The 17,672-nt window shown below is 42.4% G+C and overlaps 1 protein-coding gene across 2 annotated transcripts; it reads left to right on the plus strand.

The window, feature by feature from the left end:
* The first annotated feature begins 34 nt into the window (after positions 1 to 34).
* LOC138723887 (nucleolar RNA helicase 2-like) lies at positions 35 to 15,098 on the plus strand. Of its 2 annotated transcripts, none has more exons than XM_069863361.1 (15): positions 35 to 193; positions 1,119 to 1,400; positions 2,619 to 2,694; positions 3,402 to 3,580; positions 5,121 to 5,238; positions 6,028 to 6,213; positions 7,557 to 7,702; positions 8,657 to 8,806; positions 10,496 to 10,657; positions 11,373 to 11,492; positions 12,244 to 12,317; positions 12,516 to 12,675; positions 12,983 to 13,117; positions 13,655 to 13,699; positions 14,521 to 15,098. In XM_069863361.1, the coding sequence occupies exons 1-15, from the start codon at positions 89 to 91 to the stop codon at positions 14,734 to 14,736; spliced, it is 2,154 nt and encodes a 717-aa protein (XP_069719462.1). In that variant the 5' UTR covers positions 35 to 88; the 3' UTR covers positions 14,737 to 15,098. The 2 variants fall into 2 exon arrangements, with proteins under 2 accessions (XP_069719462.1, XP_069719461.1); XM_069863360.1 differs by having other exon boundaries at positions 36 to 193; positions 1,116 to 1,400.
* Positions 15,099 to 17,672: the final 2,574 nt, after the last annotated feature.

Raw genomic sequence — 17,672 nt, forward strand, 5'->3', positions numbered from 1 at the left:
ATGCCCGGAGGCGGAAGCGGTGCCGCGACACCGAGCGGGCTCAGTTCCTGTCACACGGCGGCAGCGGCGAGGCTCCCGGCGAGCCGCGATGCCCGAAGCCAGCCGGTTCAGCGCCGACAGCGATACCGACTCGGACCTCGAGTGCCCTATGGAGACCGAGGCTGCCCCGGAGAGCGGCCGGCGGCGGCGCAAGGTACCGGGCGGGGCCCTGGGCGGGCGGGCGCGGCCTGGACCGGGGACGGCCACGTGCGTGGCGGCGGCTGGGGGGGGGCTCGGGCCGCATGGGCCCCGCTGTCCCGCCTCGGTACCCAGAGCCGGCGGCGGATGCTGATACCGAAAATGCCGGCGAATAAAACTCTCTCAGACTCGTTTTGGAGGTTTAGAAAGCCAGCGTCCCTCATCAGGCCTGGGCAAGACCGGGCAGCGATCTCCATCGATCGTGTGCAGTGAGATAAAAGCTGGGACAGGATATATTTCCACTTACGTGCATGTGTATAAATTTTCCCAGAAATCTTATGCGTATCCTCTTACTTTCCAAGGTCTAATTTTAATGTTATGAAACTTCCCAACAATCAAAACTCTTGTTAATTTGGAGCTGACTCCAGCTGTCTGCCTGACCTTGGCTTTAAGATAAATAAAACTCTAAATAGAGGTGATTATAGAAGAAGAGACATCTGTTCAGCACAGATCATACTGAACACAAGGTGTTGTTATGTTGAAGGAACAAACAATGTCTAGAAAACACCATTGAAAAGAAAACATGCTTTCAGAGGGACTTTCTGTCTAACTTCCAAAACCAACAACTGCTTAGATGAAACTTAACTGTAGTTTAGATTAAATCAAAATATTCCACTTAGAAATATTTTGCTTTGAAATATTCCACATATTATATCAGTCCCGTGTGGGTGGGAGTCCCAGGAGGAAAGTCTCACGGTTGGGAGACTCCTCCTGGCAGCATCTGCCCTGTGCAGGGAGGGCATCGCTTGCTTTGTATGAGGTCCCCCTCACAATAAACAGAGCTTAAAGTTTTAGTTTCAACCCTTCTGCAGCGTCTTGGCTGTTTTGTGTTGCTTGGATCTTGTGTTTTTATTTACTGTTGATCTCTGCCTTGCCAGAAGGAGAAAAAAGAGAAGAAATCTAAACGTCATGACAAGTCTCGAAAGAAAAAGACTCAGACGGATGAAAGCGAGCAGTCGGAGGATGACCTTGATCCACCAAAACGCAAGAAATCAAAGATTGTTGCTAAACAGAACGGTGGAGTTAAACAAAACGGTGATGTGAGAGAGGAAAGCCCTGAGAACACGAGATTATCTTCCTTTAAAGTTAAATCTGCCCACAAAAAACAGCTCAGTAATTCTAGTGAAACATCCAGTGGGGACGGTGACAGTGAACAAGAGCAGGTAAAACTAATGATCGGTTTAGTTGTAATGATGTGTTCAACTTCCAGCTCCTGCATTGCAACAAGGTTAAATATACCACAGGTTATCTTTCCCTTTTTCCTCCCATCATTGGAAAAACTATTAAATTTTCAGGGTTTAAAGTTATTTGAACTGCCCCTCCTGTCAATTATTTGCACGAATTGTGAAAGTCCTGAAGTTCTAGATAAGCACAGCACGGCTTCTTTGCTTCAGCTGTCCTGTGTCGTAGTAACAGTTGGCAGGCAGACAAGCTGCAGTGAGATGATGCTTCGATATGATTCAGCATCATTGGATGTGATTGTAATTGCCACAAGTGGGGTTTAATTGACTTCTTTGTGGCATTACGAGTACTTCTCTGGTGGAATAAGAATTACTTGCTTTTAGCTAATGGAAAAAAGAAAAGTTGTGTATCACTGTTGTTGTGTGTTGTCTTATTAAATAGGAGTGGTTACTGTGAAAAGATGGCCCTTAATGTAATGAAATATGTTGTAACAGTTTTGTAAGTCTTTATAAGCTTTTCTGTAGGAGTGCTTTTGGGGTCCTTTAAAATTGTTTGACATGAAACGGGGTTTTTTTGAAGGGAAACACCTCTTGTTGTACCTAGGATTTGTTTTGGAAAGTTGTTATACCTCTACATTCTGCTGTTGCTTGCTTTTGGTTCTTGTTCCAGTGGTGCTTCACACAGCATCCGTGGTTTCCAGAGTTAGAATTGTTTCCTCGTGCTTAGCATTCTTATCACTGGGCTGTTAAACACATATGGAAGTGATGCCTTACTAAGTAGGTCTGTTTGATGCTCTGCCTCATCCTGTTATTCTTTCAGGGATCGATTTCTGTGTCAGTAAATCACTATGTCTTCTTAATTGGGAAACAGACTAGCTATCAACCCTGATTCTTGCATATTACAACATGATTGCTTAGATTGTTGGTAATTTTTTTAATAGAATGTTAAAATTTAAAAGGATTTTGAGATTTAGCTTGGGTGGTTTGCATTTACAGGGTTTTGCTGTTACTTATGAAACAGTCTTCATTTAAATGGTGGATCACTTTGGTCTAACTTTGAAATATGACAGAAAGTAGAACAAAGAAGGGTCTTCAGCTGCAGATCTTGGTCTGATCTTGGGTGTGACAGCTGTGTTGTGCCATTATCTTGAATTTTCTGTTGGACGTATGATATGCTGTTGTCTGTTCTTTACCTCACAGGAGCTGACAGAAGAACAGAAAGAGGGTGCTTTCTCCAATTTTCCTATTTCCAAAGGGACTGTTCAGCTTCTTCAAGGTAAATTTCTTGGCTTGATGTGACCATAGAAAGTTAATGATCTCTATCATGTGTTTTCAGGCTCAGCATATTCCATGAGCTTTGAGAAGCGCTCTGCTCGTGCATATGCAAGCACAGATGCTCTCAGAAGGCAAATTGATTGCCTGCTCTAAATAAATCTTTGATTATAGACTTTTCTGTTTGCAGTATTGGCCAGTTCAGCCTTTACAGTAGAATTTTAAATGATGTAAACTGAAAAAAATTATTACATGTGAGAATTTTTCATGTTAAGGTTACTTCAGTGTGAGTAAAGGAAAACAAGTTATAGTTAGAATCTTTGACAATAGTTTGTGCATGACTTAGGATGAAATTAAGAGAAGAGTCAGAGTGCTTTTCACATATGTTTTGTTTGAAAGAAATAGATTTTCATAGCCCGGTGGGGAGGGTGATATAAATAAAATCAGAGTATTTAAAGGCTTTTGTCAAAGGCTGATAACTTCACCTGTCCCAACTGCCATGATGTCTGGTGGGGTGAAGTGGGAGAATAAAATGGACAGTCCCAGCATACTCCTTACAGACAACCTCTGTGATTAAATGAATCAGGAGGTGATGATACGGTCCTGACTTTAGAGTTGATGGAAATTCTGCCTGGGATAGCTTCCTCCGGAGGGTATGCAGGGACTCTTATAAAATGATCTTATTAAGGAAGTCTATTGAAATTGTCACAGCTCGAGGAGTGACGTACCTGTTTCCTGTGCAAGTGAAGACCTTCAACCCAGTGTATTCTGGCAAAGACGTAATTGCTCAGGCACGAACTGGAACAGGGAAAACATTCTCTTTTGCTATTCCCTTAATTGAAAAGCTTCAGGGAGACTCACAGGAAAGAAAGAGAGGCCGTTCACCAAAGGTAACTATGCTTATTTAGCATGCTGATTTTTCTTCGACTTGTATCAGAGTGATTCAGAGTTATAACCTGCTGGAAAAGTCCTGCAGGTTTGTGCAGGGATAAGCTAACCCACATTAAAGGTTCTGTGAAGGTTGTGTTTCTCGGGCTTTGTCTGCATCCTGCACTGCTTCATGCCCTCTGATCAAGAGTAAAGAGCAGAATAGCACTATCCCTTTTTCAGTTCCTTTTTCTGCGTACGGGGAGACCAAAACTATAGGTGTTCAATATGTTCCTATTTAATTTTATTCAGTCACCTTACCTGTTCAGGTCCAGTGGTTACCGGATGCTTGATTTTCTCCCAAATTAGTTACAGAATAGTGTCTTTTTTTGACTGATAAAAGCTGTGTACTTAAACATTTTTATGTAAACATGTAAATAGTAATAGTAAATAAATAGGTTAGGCCTTTACTAAAACCAGCACCAGATACAGAAGCTTCTGCTCCCGGTTCCTTATAAGCTGTCTGCATTCTGCCATGTGTTTTGTCACTGAATTCTTACAAAGCTCTCCTAAGCTAGATAGGCCCAAGCTTATTGAATCCCTATTTCCCACTGGAGTTCCCTTTTGTCAGTTCATTTCATCTCATCGCCCATCTCATAGATTACCTGAAACTCATCCCAGAACTAGTGCTGGCTGGTTTATAGGCATCGTGTTGGTTGTCTGACTGAGAATGCCAGCTCTAGATTTGGTGCATGCTTGTGGAGAAGGGAAAGCTTTCTTTGAGGGAGTCACAAGTCTTACAATAAACAAGATTTCAAGCCTCGCTCAACCATAACACACTACTGTTCTATTTTTTTGTAACGTGTTTCAATGTTATAACACGGTAAGGATTTTAAGGTCCCTTTGTTCAAGGCACTGATCCCAGGTTTGGGAGCAGCACTGCAGTGACACATTCAACTAAATTAGTTAAAACTCTTAGCTAATAGCTTGCCCATCCCCAGCGGTGAAGCTTGTGTGTTCCTTGAGGCTGGTTCTTTGGTTGCTTCTGCAAGAATATCAGCACAGGCTCCAGAACTGCACTGAACAGCAGCAGCTTTGCAGTCTGAACATGTGTTTCCCTGAGTCACAGGGAAGCTGAGGGACAGTTGATGGCTGTTCCTAACACCTTCTTGCAGGACTGTGAAGCATAACCGAGCATGTGTAAAGAAACTTTCAATATCCAAATCCTTCAGTCTTGTACTCAAACAGCATGTGCGCATGTGGAAGAAAACTTGTAGCTGATCTGTTCAAGAGCTAAAGTTAAATGAGATTTAAGTACCTCTTGTCTATCTCATTGAAATAGCCTGTCCTAAATGAGTTCACGCTGGAGGAGATTAATGATGCTACAAGAGCCTTAAGCAGTGTGTTTTGCTAATCTTGGCTTAGGTTTACTATGTAAAGCAGATTTTATTTTTTTTTTTAATTTATAAATAGTGTAAATGATGAGACCTAGACTAATGACTAGAGTGGTTTCTTGGTAGAAGCCGTGTTGTGAGAATATCTGTTTGTCTTTCTTCTATCCAGGTACTGGTTCTTTGTCCGACAAGAGAGCTGGCAAACCAAGTTGCCAAAGATTTCAAGGACATCACCAGGAAGCTCACAGTAGCTTGTTTTTATGGAGGAACTCCATATAATGGACAAAGTGAGTGACACTTGGTACTAATAATTGAAACAGCGATTGACTGACATATTTCAGAAATGCAGTTGGATCCTTCCAAACACTCAATTGTAACTCAAGAACTGGAGAGGATTCATGGGGCATTCAGTAGCTCAGAGTGGCTCCTCTTCCAGGGAGAAACAGCCAGAGGTCTCAATTATGTTCTTGGTGTTCCTTGCCTACGCATCTACTGTTATAGTGAAAGAGATAACGCTGTGTCTACACAGAGTATTTGGGTATTTTAGGATCTTGTAAACATTGATATTTTCTTCAGAAATGTTTAGTCCTAGAGTTGTGAGTGGATGTGGCTTTTTTTGTGATAGGGGAGAAAGCTCTTTCATTGTAACATTCCTTGAGACATTACAGTTTTTTCCTGCAGGACTTCAGGAAGGAGGTGATTTCAGTAATTTGGACAGTCAGATAAATAAAAGGAGTTTTTAAGTTTCTAGTTAAGGCAGACGATTTGGGAAGAGCTAACTATTTCCGATGTGTGTTACAAGACGCTCATTGTTTGACACTTTATCTAAATCGTGGGTAGACAGAACGGAGATGGGAAATCTTTTTTTCCTTCAAGAAGAGCAGCAGAGCTTCGCCTTGGCAGTTTTGAGGTTTTTTTTCCCAAGTTTTCTGCTCCTATTCATCATTTGTTCTCACTTAACATTTGCAAAGAGGGTTATTATGAATGGTTTGAGAAGCTGTATCACTGTGTTTCTAATGTATAGAATGCTCCCCAGTTCTCTGCTAACTCGCCTTTTCCTCTGTCCTGTGGATCAGTTGATCTTATGAGAAGTGGCATTGACATTTTGGTTGGGACGCCTGGTCGAATCAAAGACCATCTCCAGAGTGGGAAGCTGGACCTAACCAAGGTGAAACATGTTGTACTCGATGAAGTTGACCAGATGCTGGACATGGGGTTTGCTGAGCAAGTGGAAGACATTTTACGAGTTGCATACAAGAAGGGTAATGGAAACATTTAAACAAATTGTAGGAGATACAGGTCATAGTTTCGTCTGCTAAAATTGTATTTATTGTATTGTAAAAGTGTATTTTTCTGTAAGTTCATAGAATCATAGAATAGTTTGGGTTGGAAGGGACCTTAAACATCATCCAGTTCCAGCCCCCGGCCATGGACAGGGACACCTCCCACCAGACCAGGCTGCCCAAGGCCCCATCCAACCTGGCCTTGAACACCTCCAGGGATGGGGCAGCCACAGCTTCCCTGGGCAACCTGTGCCAGTGTCTCACCACTCTCATAGTGAAGAAATTCCTCCTCATGTCTAGCCCAAACCTGCCCCTCTCCAGTTTATACCCATTCCCCCTCATCCTGTCGCTCCAAGCCTTTGTGAACAGTCCCTCCCCAGCTTTCCTGTAGCCCCTTCAGGTGCTGGAAGGTAACTCTAAGGTCTCTTCGGAGCCTTCTCTTCTCCAGGCTGAACAACCCCAACTCTCTCAGCCTGTATGGGAGGTGCTCCAGCCCTCCGATGATCCTTGTAGCCTCCTCTGGCCCCGTTCCAACAGCTTCATCTCCTTCTGATGCTGAGGATTCCAGAACTGGACTTAATATTCCGTGTGAGGTCTCACAAGAGAGGAACAGAGGGGCAGAATCCCCTCCCTCGCCCTGCTGGCCACACTGCTTTTGATGCAGCCCAGGACACAGTTGGCTTTCTGGGCTGCGAGCGCGCATGTCCAACTCATGTTGAGCCTCTCATCCACCAACACCCTCAAGTCCTCCACAGGGCAGCTCTCAATCACATTATCCCCCATCCTGTATTGAAACCGTGGATTGCCCCAACCCAGGTGTAGGACCTTGCATTGGCCTTGTTGAACCTCACGAGGTTCACACAGCCCAACTTCTCCAAGTTGCAAGGCGGCTTTTTTAGAAATGAGTGAATGCGAAATATTGTAGGAAATATACTGTGAATGCAGCACATGAGGAAGTGTTGTGAAGGTGAGACCATCACGAAGCTTAAAATCCAGTACCTAAGGATCTGTAAATAACTTTTTGACACCTATCCATAAGTTATACCTGGATTTCTTCCAATAAAGGGAATAAAAAGCTTTTGACCACTTGAAAATAGGCTGGATTTTTGGTCATAGTAACTTTTTTCTTAATCTTGAAAGTATTTAGAGTTTCTACAGTATTTTTTCTCCAGATGTTGGTAATGCATAAATTTTAAAAGCAGAATTGCCCTCTTTATCTTATATACTGATATTTGATATAATTTTTTAATAAGTTGTATAATCAACTTGTATACATCTGTAAGGTGAAACATGAAGTTTGTGATGTTGTTCTGTATTTTAAGATTCTGAAGACAATCCTCAGACACTGCTGTTTTCTGCAACCTGCCCACATTGGGTGTACGATGTGGCTAAGAAATACATGAAGTTGAAATATGAACAGATTGACCTTATTGGGAAAAGAACTCAAAAGGCTGCTACAACAGTAGAGGTGAGTAATACCCGATGTGGAATGTTTTCAGGCCATTTCCCTCTTCCTTTATGCTAAAAATGGTCATCCCGGCGTAAGGTATATTGTCACAATGAAGTTGAAAGTTGTTCTAAGTGATTTTGTGCAGCATAAGGCACGTTACAGGTAGTCAAATTGTGTCTAGGTTTAGGATTTGTCTCTCTTCTCCCAGCGTCTGGGAGAGATCTCACTCAGGTAGAGTGAGGACTCGGTTATCTTAATTTATCGAAGTTGGAAGCAAAAGGCGTGTACCAGCATCTGCCTGGCTCTTTTAAATCACCTCAGACATCACAGTCACACTCTGCTGTTCTCTGTACAGGACATTTTTTCAAACTTCCTATGGCATCTCACCTCTCGGGGCCTTCACTGGCTGTGCAGTAAGGACCACAGAAAGGAACACAGTACCTGTATGCTAGAAACTCGAATTCATTGTCTTGGCCTGATGAAATGGGATTGTTTCTGCTGAAGTAGGGCTTAGCAGCTACTTTGACAGATCAGTTGCAGACTCATAATTGTATCAGTAGGTCTGAAACAATGTTAATCTTGGAAAAAGCTTTTAGCACATTGTATTTAATTGTTTCACTTTAACATAAAGTTTTAGTTGATAGAACTGTGATATAATCTCCTGCCCTATATTGTTCTCCAGAGAAATGGTATAATGTCTCCTGGGTTGTTTTTTTTCTTCCTTTAAAGAAGTGATTTGTGGACTCCTCAGCTTTTTTTTTTTTTTTCTCTTACTGTAATGATTTTGCTTAATGTTAGACTAATCCTAGTGGACATAAGAGATTTTGCATGTTCCAGGAGTGTGAGTTAGTGTGTTTTTGCCGTCAGGAAACTGTATAACTCTTTGGTAGTTCTGGATTTTACGATTTCAAAGGTATTAAAAAACAATCTTGTGGTTTTATGTAAGCTAAACACTGGAATTCTTTTCCGTAGCATTTGGCAATAGAGTGTCACTGGTCTCAGAGAGCTGCGGTTATCGGAGATGTCATTCAGGTCTACAGCGGCAGCTACGGCAGGACCATTGTCTTTTGTGAGACCAAAAAGGAGGCAAATGAGCTGGCTCTGAATGCTTCAATCAAACAGGTATTTTTTCGTATGTATTAAGTAACAAAACCGTTTGGAGACATAACAGCCTCGTGTTGGCACCAGACCTATGCTGAGCTGCTTTTAAGGAGAGACTTTCAGAGTGGGTAAGGCAAGCTTCCGCAGGTCGTCAGATAGTTTCAAAACTGCAACAAGAACCTTTAAAAAAACCCAAACAGGTTGAAAATTTACAGCATTGCAGCCTTTGGGACTAGGCTGCGCTAGCAGACACTGGGTTGCAAAGGGTTTTTTTTCGTAAAAGAAGAGTTCTCATTGGCATTAAATGAAACAGTTGTGAATTATTTTTTTCTGTAGAGAAGTCTGTCTTGGATTAAAAAACAGTGGGAGACTTGAGGAACCACGAGGATAATGGGTTATGGTGCTGGCATAGCAGTTACCGAGCTGCGATGCTGACATTGATTAGCGTCATCCAGGGGGTGGCGAGCAATTAGCGTTCAGAGCTGTAATATTCCGGAAGCTCTATCTGTGTTTCCATTAAGACATGTATTAGCTGTTACGAAGAGTTTAAAGATGTATACGCAGAGATAATTCAGTCTGCCATCTCTTGTGAGTGAGCTTTGGTGCATTCCTGACTGGTACAGTGCCTTCTAGCAGTGGTGGAAATATTTATGATGTGTAGTGACACTGGCACTGCCTCCTCGTTTTTTGCTGGTGGTATCACGGCAATTCCTTTTTCTATAAGTTTTTTTTTGTTGGGAAGATGGGTTAAGTTATGTCTAGAAAGAAGTATAGGACAATGTTCCTAGGGAAAGGAGAAGCTTTTCCATCTGCTATAACTGCGTTCAGGAACGTTTCTCCCACGCTCTCTAAACACTCCCACACAGCTAAACTGGAGCGCGGAGCCTTATCCTGCGTTAGTGGTGGTGGTAGCGATATCACATCTTGCACAGGCAACGCACAGCTGTGGGCTTGGTAGGTAACAGAAGGAAATTACTTTGGGTTTTCTGGTTTAGCATGTGCTCGCTACCAGAATTTATGCCTCAAAAGCTGAAATTAATCCAAAACCATCTCAATTCTGCGCTGACCCAAGCATTGTGTTAGTATTTTTTCAAATCATTCTCTGTTTGTGTGTGGAATCTGTGGTGGCCATCTACAGGCAAGCTGTGCAATGTGAAGCAGAGGAAAAAACAACTTCTGTGTGTTCAGTCTTTGTACTCTTTATACTGTGATACAGGACTTTTAGAATGTTTGGATTTTAAAAAATTATCTTTGAAGCTGTAGCTCCTTTTTTTAGGATGACTTTTAATCCTTTAATTGGTAGTGGGGGAAATTAACATACTTGAAGTGGGGTTAAGAAGCAACGTTGTTTTAGAAAAGATCTCTAAATGAATGCTAAGGAGGCCTGAGAAATTGTCAACAACTGTTTTGGAAGAGCGTTGCCTCACAGAGATGGTGTGGAAGGCAGGATAGGGCATACCTGTTTTCATAAGTCACAGTAATTGAGTTGGAGGTAAGATACACATTGTGATTCTGTTTTTCTACATTTGTTAAAGGTATATGAGTAAGAAGTACAGAGTAAACTTTCTGTGAGACCTAAAATAAAAACTTCTGTGTCTTGCCTTACGGTATCTATCAAATACCAAGGTCTTGTACCCAAAGCTGACCATAAAAAAAAGAGCACTGTCTTAGACTTTGTTACAGTCCAATAATAATAAAACTGTTTTTCAGGATTGCCAGTCATTGCACGGTGACATTCCTCAGAAGCAAAGAGAGATCACACTGAAAGGTTTTAGAAACGGCACATTTAAAGTTCTGGTTGCCACCAACGTCGCTGCCAGGGGTTTAGACATCCCTGAAGTTGACCTGGTTGTACAAAGCTCTCCACCAAAGGTAGGAGATGGGTGTCTCCTAATATTTATAGTTTTGGTTTTGAGCAGGAAATACTGTCAGTTGATGGTGTTCAGCACACAGACTATATCAGCATTGCATTGACGGGTCAGAAATGTCCTGATCTACAGAAGTAGGTTCTCAGAGGATTTTTTCCTGAGTGTGTTGGTCCCCACTGTGTTTAAAGATGGTCTCCTTAAAATGCCTTCTTTTAAGGCTGCTCAAAGCATTTCCTTTCAAGGCTATGTATGGTGATTACAAGTCTGGAAGCAGTGGGAAATGCAGAGAGGCTGTTTTTCTTGCAAGAAGGCAGGCCCCAACAGGAGAACAGCTGAGTTAAGAGGGTTTAAAAGAAACAAGGTAATTTTGCAGTGAATTCGCTATTAACACCTCAGAAACTGTACTCAAGTTGATGTGCAGGAGGGCAAAATGGCTGTTACACACTCAAAATGTTTTCTAAATCTCTGTGGTGATGCCAAAACAAGACTTAGTTGACCCATGCTCATGGTTCTGGCTTTCAAACCATGATTTTTATAATGTGATGGAAAAACTTGTTTGTTTGAATTTAGGGAAACAATGGCTTTTAATTTAATTGTCTGATGCAGTTATTGTGTATTGTTCAGGCTTAAATGTAATATTTTCTACTAAGTTACGTGACTGCAATGAATTGATTAAGTTATGATAAATTAGGTAAGTCACAAGGCTTTTTATTTTGAAGGATGTGGAATCCTATATCCATCGCTCTGGGCGCACAGGTCGAGCTGGACGGACTGGGATCTGTATCTGTTTTTATCAGCGAAAGGAAGAATATCAGTTAAGATTTGTGGAACAAAAAGCGGTAAAGTATAATTTTCTTCTAATCACAAGAAGTCTAATAATTTCTTCTGGTGTGTGAGGGTAGCATATAAAATCTCCATCTATTGTTCAATACTTGAGTTACAGAACAGAGCTTATAAAGCATCCAGGTGAGGTTTAGTTACCTGGCAGAGTTTGGGTGCGCTTTCAGTTGCTGTGGAGCAGTGACCGTGCTGCAGGTTCTCACGTCCATGCTTTTTCAGCAAATGCTGAAGGGTTGTACCTGTGGCAGTGAGAAAAGCTAGCAGGATCACGTGTAGCTCTACTCAAAACTGTTACTGCTGTATTTGCACTTTGTGCACTATTCCATATGGTGGTTTTCTCACCGGTCAAGTATCCAGTTGGGATGAAATGGTTTAGTCTTGGCATGTAAAACTCAGACTTATGTTTAGAAGTGGTCTGTAACTTGTGCTTAAATCCAAGTAAATCAGACTAAAATTAATAATTTAGAAGTTTTAGGTCTTTTTCTTTCCCCTGAAATCTGCGTGCCAAAATGGTCTCTATTTATTTCAGTGTAAGGTCACCGGATCACTTAAACTGATGTGGTACATAAAAGGCTTTAAAGTGTTACCCATTCCCCTGTACACTTAATGCTTGTATTTTTCACTAGTAAAAGTTTGGAGTTAAAGTGATGGATTTAAATGCTTGTTTCATTGGAGTCCAGTACTGTTTCTTTAGAACTGAAGGATTTATGGGCTGCAACTTTCATCTGTATTTTGCTTTTGAAATTTCAGGGCATTACGTTCAAGCGCGTTGGTGTCCCTACTGCGACAGATATAATAAAGGCTTCAAGTAAAGATGCCATCAGGTGTGTTTGGTGTCTCTAGCCACATTCTATCTTCCTATCTTCCTACATTCCTATTTCAGAAGGGCTGTTCGGATAACTTTTTTGCTGTCTTTCTGAGCTGATGCCTATGGACTGCTTGTTTTTTTTTTCTATTCCAGAGCCTCACAAATGTATGCATCAAATGCGTATGCATCAAATGTTTTTGCTTTACTTACTTAGGTGTCTGGATTCTGTTCCTCAAACCGCTATTGAGTATTTCAAAGAATCTGCTCGGTTTCTAATAGAAGAAAAGGGACCAGTTAATGCTCTGGCTGCAGCTCTAGCCCATATCTCAGGTGCTACATCCATCGAACAGCGCTCCCTGCTGAACTCGGATGCGGTAAGGGTGTATGGCATAATGTTTGTCTTGGATCTGGAAAAACCAGCACGCCTCTGTGTTGTTTAAATAGAGAATTATTTGTTTCCTTATGATTTAGTTTATGGGAGCTGTACTTAAGCCACTAGGAACTAATAATTTAGCTAAAAGAAAGAATATAGTGGCTATAAATATACTTGGTCTCCAGTACTGGTGTCCACTTGAAAACTGAGTTTACAACCTGTAAATTGGCAGGTTTCTTGTGTCGGATAGATGTGCTCAAGCTTATTCCTCTGACTGAGCAGAGCATGCCTGATTTCTTACTCTGCAGGGCTTTGTTACAATGATACTACACTGCTCTGAGGAAATAAACAACATGAGCTACGCTTGGCGAAAGCTGCGAGATCTTCTGGGTGATGATGTTGACAGGAAGGTGAACAGAATGTGTTTCCTCAAGGGGAAAATGGTAAGCTTGTTTTGTATCTTTGCTACCAAGCTCTTCTAGTTGTATCTGCAATTCTTAGGAGAGATGTCTGGTCATTTTCCCCTGTTTCCTCTGTTGATAAGGTGGAAGGATGGGCGTCAATCTGTTTTGTCAGGGCTTAGGCCTCTCAGAGGCTTAGGGCTCTGCTGTGCTGTGTAACCTCTCTGCCAGAGTGGGTATCAGGAAAAAAATTTTCACAGAAAGGGCACTGGAACAGGCTGCCCAGGGACGTGGTTGATTCACCTTCACTGTAGGTGTAGACAAGGTGCTCAGGGACATGGTTTAATGGCAGATAGGAATGGTTGGACTCGATGATCCAAGAGGTCTTTTCCAACCTAGTGATTCTATGACTCTATGAAATGATCTTTCTGGGATTACTGTAGTGACACATGGGACAAGGAACGCCTGTGTCTTGCTTTTCTGAGTTGCTAGGTGCTGTTGCTGGTTTGCTCTATTTTTTTAGTTGCAGTTAATTAAAAGGCCAGACTTGTATCCATTGAAATTACTCTTTCTTTTTAGGGTGTGTGCTTTGACATTCCTGCAGCAGACCAGAAGGAAATAGAGGTACGTTTGTGGAAGTTTCTGGTTACAGCAGGCTGTAGATGAAACTGGGTTAGGCAGAAAGCATTCAGAAGCCTGTATCCTCCCCTCTCTAGTGGCAAAAGGGATGGCTTTGAAGGAACTGAAGCGTAGTGTTCCTTTCCCAAAGTATTCCTGTCTCCAAAAATCTGTAGATTGAGACTTGCAGTGAGAAGTGTGGTGATGTGAACAATCCCCCCCACCCCCAGCCTTGGTACTGCAGCTGGATTAATCTTTGTAGGCAATCAGTCTCATCACACTGTAAAATCCACTTTTTATCTGTTCCCCCCCACTTCTTTTCATCCAGAATTCTCTCCTCAGAAAAGCGAATTCCAGGGTTTTGCTTGGCAGAGTTAATATTGCCATGCCAAAATTCCCTAGGCTTCCAGGCTTTCCTTCTGCTATTTCTACCTTAGTGCCTCTCCACACCCTCATTTGTTCACTCCTCAAACAGTCTTTGGTTCTGGGCTAGAGGGGAGTTGAGGGGAGGTTGTGGATTTGTGATCAGTGATTAATTATAGTGGTATGCCTAATAAAAGAAAGGCAGGGAAAGAATTCCCTGACGAGGCTGCTCTGTAGAGCCCTTGCGTGGGTTTCAATTGTTCTCCTGCATGGGAGGTACATTTGGTCAGCTGTGGCTCTGATGCTTTTGAAACCAGTATTGACCACTTCAGTTAGAAACCCAAACCCCCCCGTATTAGCTGTCCATTTTTCCTTTTCAACTAAGCAAATTTAGTAGTTCTGAAATACCCAATACTGACATTCGTAGACTTTAACTTGCTGTGTCTTGGACTTTATTTCCATAGGCGAAATGGGAAGATTCAAAACAATGGCGTTTGTGCGTGGCGAGTGAATTACCTGAGTTAGTGGAATCACAGCGAGGAGGAGGAGGAGGAGGTGGCGGCAGAGGAAATAGCCGAAGCTTCTCAAGCTCCAGGAATGGGCGATATGGTGGCTCCGGTAGAAACAGATTCAGAGGCAGAGGCCAGAAACGAAATTTTGACAGAGCATTTGATCGTTAACTTGAACGATCCAGAAGTGCAAAAAAAAACGGGACTGCAGTATTTTATATTACATTAAAATAGGCTGTTCCCATGCGTTTGTACCACTTCCAAAGATCTGTCATTCAGATTTTTGGGTTTTGAGTACTACTTTGGTCACAAACAAGATGCTATTTGCTATACAAAAAACACAAGGAAAATAAACCCTATTGTTTCCTTTTTTTCCGGTATCACCATTTCAGCTGTAAGACCTAAACCTTTATTCCAGAATACAGCTGTCACATTCAAGTCTGTAGCTTGGTTCACTGTAAAATATCTTGATCCTCGCTCCTGGTCAAACCTGTACATTTTCCAAGAAAATAAAATATTATTTTACAAGTTCATATCCTATCTTTGAGGGTTTTAAAAGTGCCCGTGAGCAGCACTGTTTCAGTAGATCCACTTGGAGCATGTTTGCTATTATACAGGAGGCATTTACATGTGTTATTATTAGGTTGGGGCAAAACTAATCACTGTTTTTAACCGTTAACTTTAAAGCTGTATAATTCAGCTTAGAGTAAAATTTGTTGATCAAAACAGGAGCCATCAGAATCCATGCATTTTTGCCAACAAGGAACAAGTCTATTTACTCCAGTAGCATTCTGGAGTGTCCTGGGACTGATGAAGGCCTTTTAGCTGCTGTTTGGTTGTGGAAAACTTCGTGCAGGAAGTCGTCGAGATGCCTGAAAATGTGGTAATGGGTGAGAGAAGCCCAGGTCTTCGAAAAGTTCTTGGTGGTTTTCCATGGGCTCTCAGTTCTCTATTGTTCATTGCTCTTCTTTGAAGTCACTCGCAGTTCTCTGTTGATCATTGTTCTTTGAAGTCCACCTTGATAGTTCATCTCTGCTGTCTGGTTCCGGTTCAGCCTCAAAAGTGATGCATCATGTTTCTCCTCTGATTATAAAAATCACTTATCTTCTTTCTTGAAACATTTCTATTTATTCTTTAGAACTTTAAAGAAAACATCAAGCAGTTCCACTAAATTATATTTATATTTAATCTATGCCTATACTCAAAGTAGTTTAACCTTTTAATCGTTATCATTTAATACCCATTCTAGGTTTGACATTTCTTGCACAACCTGTTGGTTCAGCTGGACTGGGCTTTAAACCAGCCATAGAAAAGGCTGAGTTTGAACAGCATTCTTATAACTGAACAGTATTCTTATAATTGCCATAAAGATGACTTTCCCAAAACTGCTTCTGGTTGTACTCAACACAATACTCATCACAATCCACTAACAGTAATATCTAAGTTTTACATTGTTATATTCGTCATCCCTCCTTATTTTCCTTACCACTGGGTGAGGGAGGACGTTGTAGCCTGGTTTGTGCAGCTTCTGCAGAGCCGTCTGTGAGATGCAGTTGGGTGTTGTCATGGAAAATTGCTCCTTTTTGATTGACCAGTTGCAGTTCTGGATGCGTTTTGCCAGTCCCCTTGCAACACTTCCCTGCTGTGATGGTTTTGCCGAGAGTCAAGAAGTTGTCGACCACAAAACGGGGACAATACCCTTTTGATGCAGCTTGAGTCTGGGGAGGAGTTTTGATGCTTCACCTCAGTCCAGCCACTGCACAGAAAGCTGTTTGTTGTCATATAAAATCCACTCTTCATCCCCTCTCCGAGTGTGATAAAGAAATGGGTCTATTTTGCTGCGTAAAAGAAATGCGGAGCAGATTGCGTCACGGCGATTGGTTTGAATCTTGTTCAGCTCACACAGCCCCCACTTTCTGAGCTATTTGCTTTCCCAGAGTGGTGCTGATGTCCCGCAACTGCTGGCTGGGCGGCATCGCGTTCCACGGCCTCTCCAGCTGTTTTCCATGGGTGCCCTTCAGTCCTGACCCCCAGCTGGCCAGCCCCTATTGCAGAAGGACACCAGTGACCCTCCTCCTCTCCAAGGCTCTTGTTTCTGTTAGGGAATTTCTGGATTATTCCAAAAATAAGCATTACGACGAAAAACCTGGCAATTATTCGCTCGCCAAGCCAATGCACATGGTGAGCACTGGTTTGTCAGCACAGAGCCCTGGCATGCGGCAGCCTGGTTCCCAGGTTTTGGGGGCTGGTGGCAGAAGCTTGTACAGCACCTGCTTCCCAAGGTTTTTGCTTTCCCGGGGTGGTGCCGATGTCGCGCAACCGCCGAGCGGTCACTGTCGAGTCCCTGTGCAGCCTCTCCAGCTGTTTTGAGCCCTCCAGTCCTGACCTTCGGCTGGCTGTCACCTATCACAGGATGCCCGAGACCCTCCTTGTCTCCAAGGCTCTAATTTCTGTCAGGGAATTTTTGGATTACTGCAAAATAAGCATCAGAATGACAAATCCGGGGATTATTTGTGTGCCTGACACAAACAGTAGTTACTATTACAAAAACTGGAATAGTTTTGTTTTAAACTAAAGTTTCATCTAAATAATTATATTTTTTGCTTGTTAGACAGAATGTCTAGCCTGAGAACATGCTTTCTTTCAAGCCCTGTCCTTCACAGAATCACTAGGTTGGAAAAGACCTACAGGATCTTGCAGACACTGTTCATTCTTTGAAGATGATGTTTTGTGTTCTGTGTGATCTGTGCAGAACAGATGTGTCATCTTCTGCGATCACGTCTGTCTGCGGTCCTTCCATGTCTCAAGTGCCAGGTCAAGCAGAGCTGGAGCCAGCTCCAAATGTGCAAGAGATTTGACTGTTGTGGAGCTCATAATAACATTAAAATTGGTCCTTGGAAAGTAATCACAGAAGCACTAGGTTGGAAAAGACCCACAGGATCATCGAGTCCAACCATTCCTATCAGACACTAAACCATGTCCCTCAGCACCTCGTCCACCCGTCCCTTAAACACCTCCAGGGAAGGTGACTCAACCCCCTCCCTGGGCAGCCTCTGCCAGTGCCCAATGACCCTTTCTGTGAAGAATTTTTTCCTAATGTCCAGCCT

The sequence above is a fragment of the Phaenicophaeus curvirostris genome, chromosome 9 (assembly GCF_032191515.1).
Source record: "Phaenicophaeus curvirostris isolate KB17595 chromosome 9, BPBGC_Pcur_1.0, whole genome shotgun sequence".
Lineage (NCBI taxonomy): Eukaryota > Metazoa > Chordata > Aves > Cuculiformes > Cuculidae > Phaenicophaeus > Phaenicophaeus curvirostris.

Bases quoted from the DNA above. Each gene is read 5' to 3' on its own strand.
- LOC138723887 (XM_069863360.1), top strand. From the start codon at position 89: ATGCCCGAAGCCAGCCGGTTCAGCGCCGACAGCGATACCGACTCGGAC. The intron at 3,581-5,120 runs GTAACTATGCTT...TCTTCTATCCAG, and splicing joins AGAGAGGCCGTTCACCAAAG to GTACTGGTTCTTTGTCCGAC. The intron at 12,318-12,515 runs GTGTGTTTGGTG...TTACTTACTTAG, and splicing joins TCAAGTAAAGATGCCATCAG to GTGTCTGGATTCTGTTCCTC.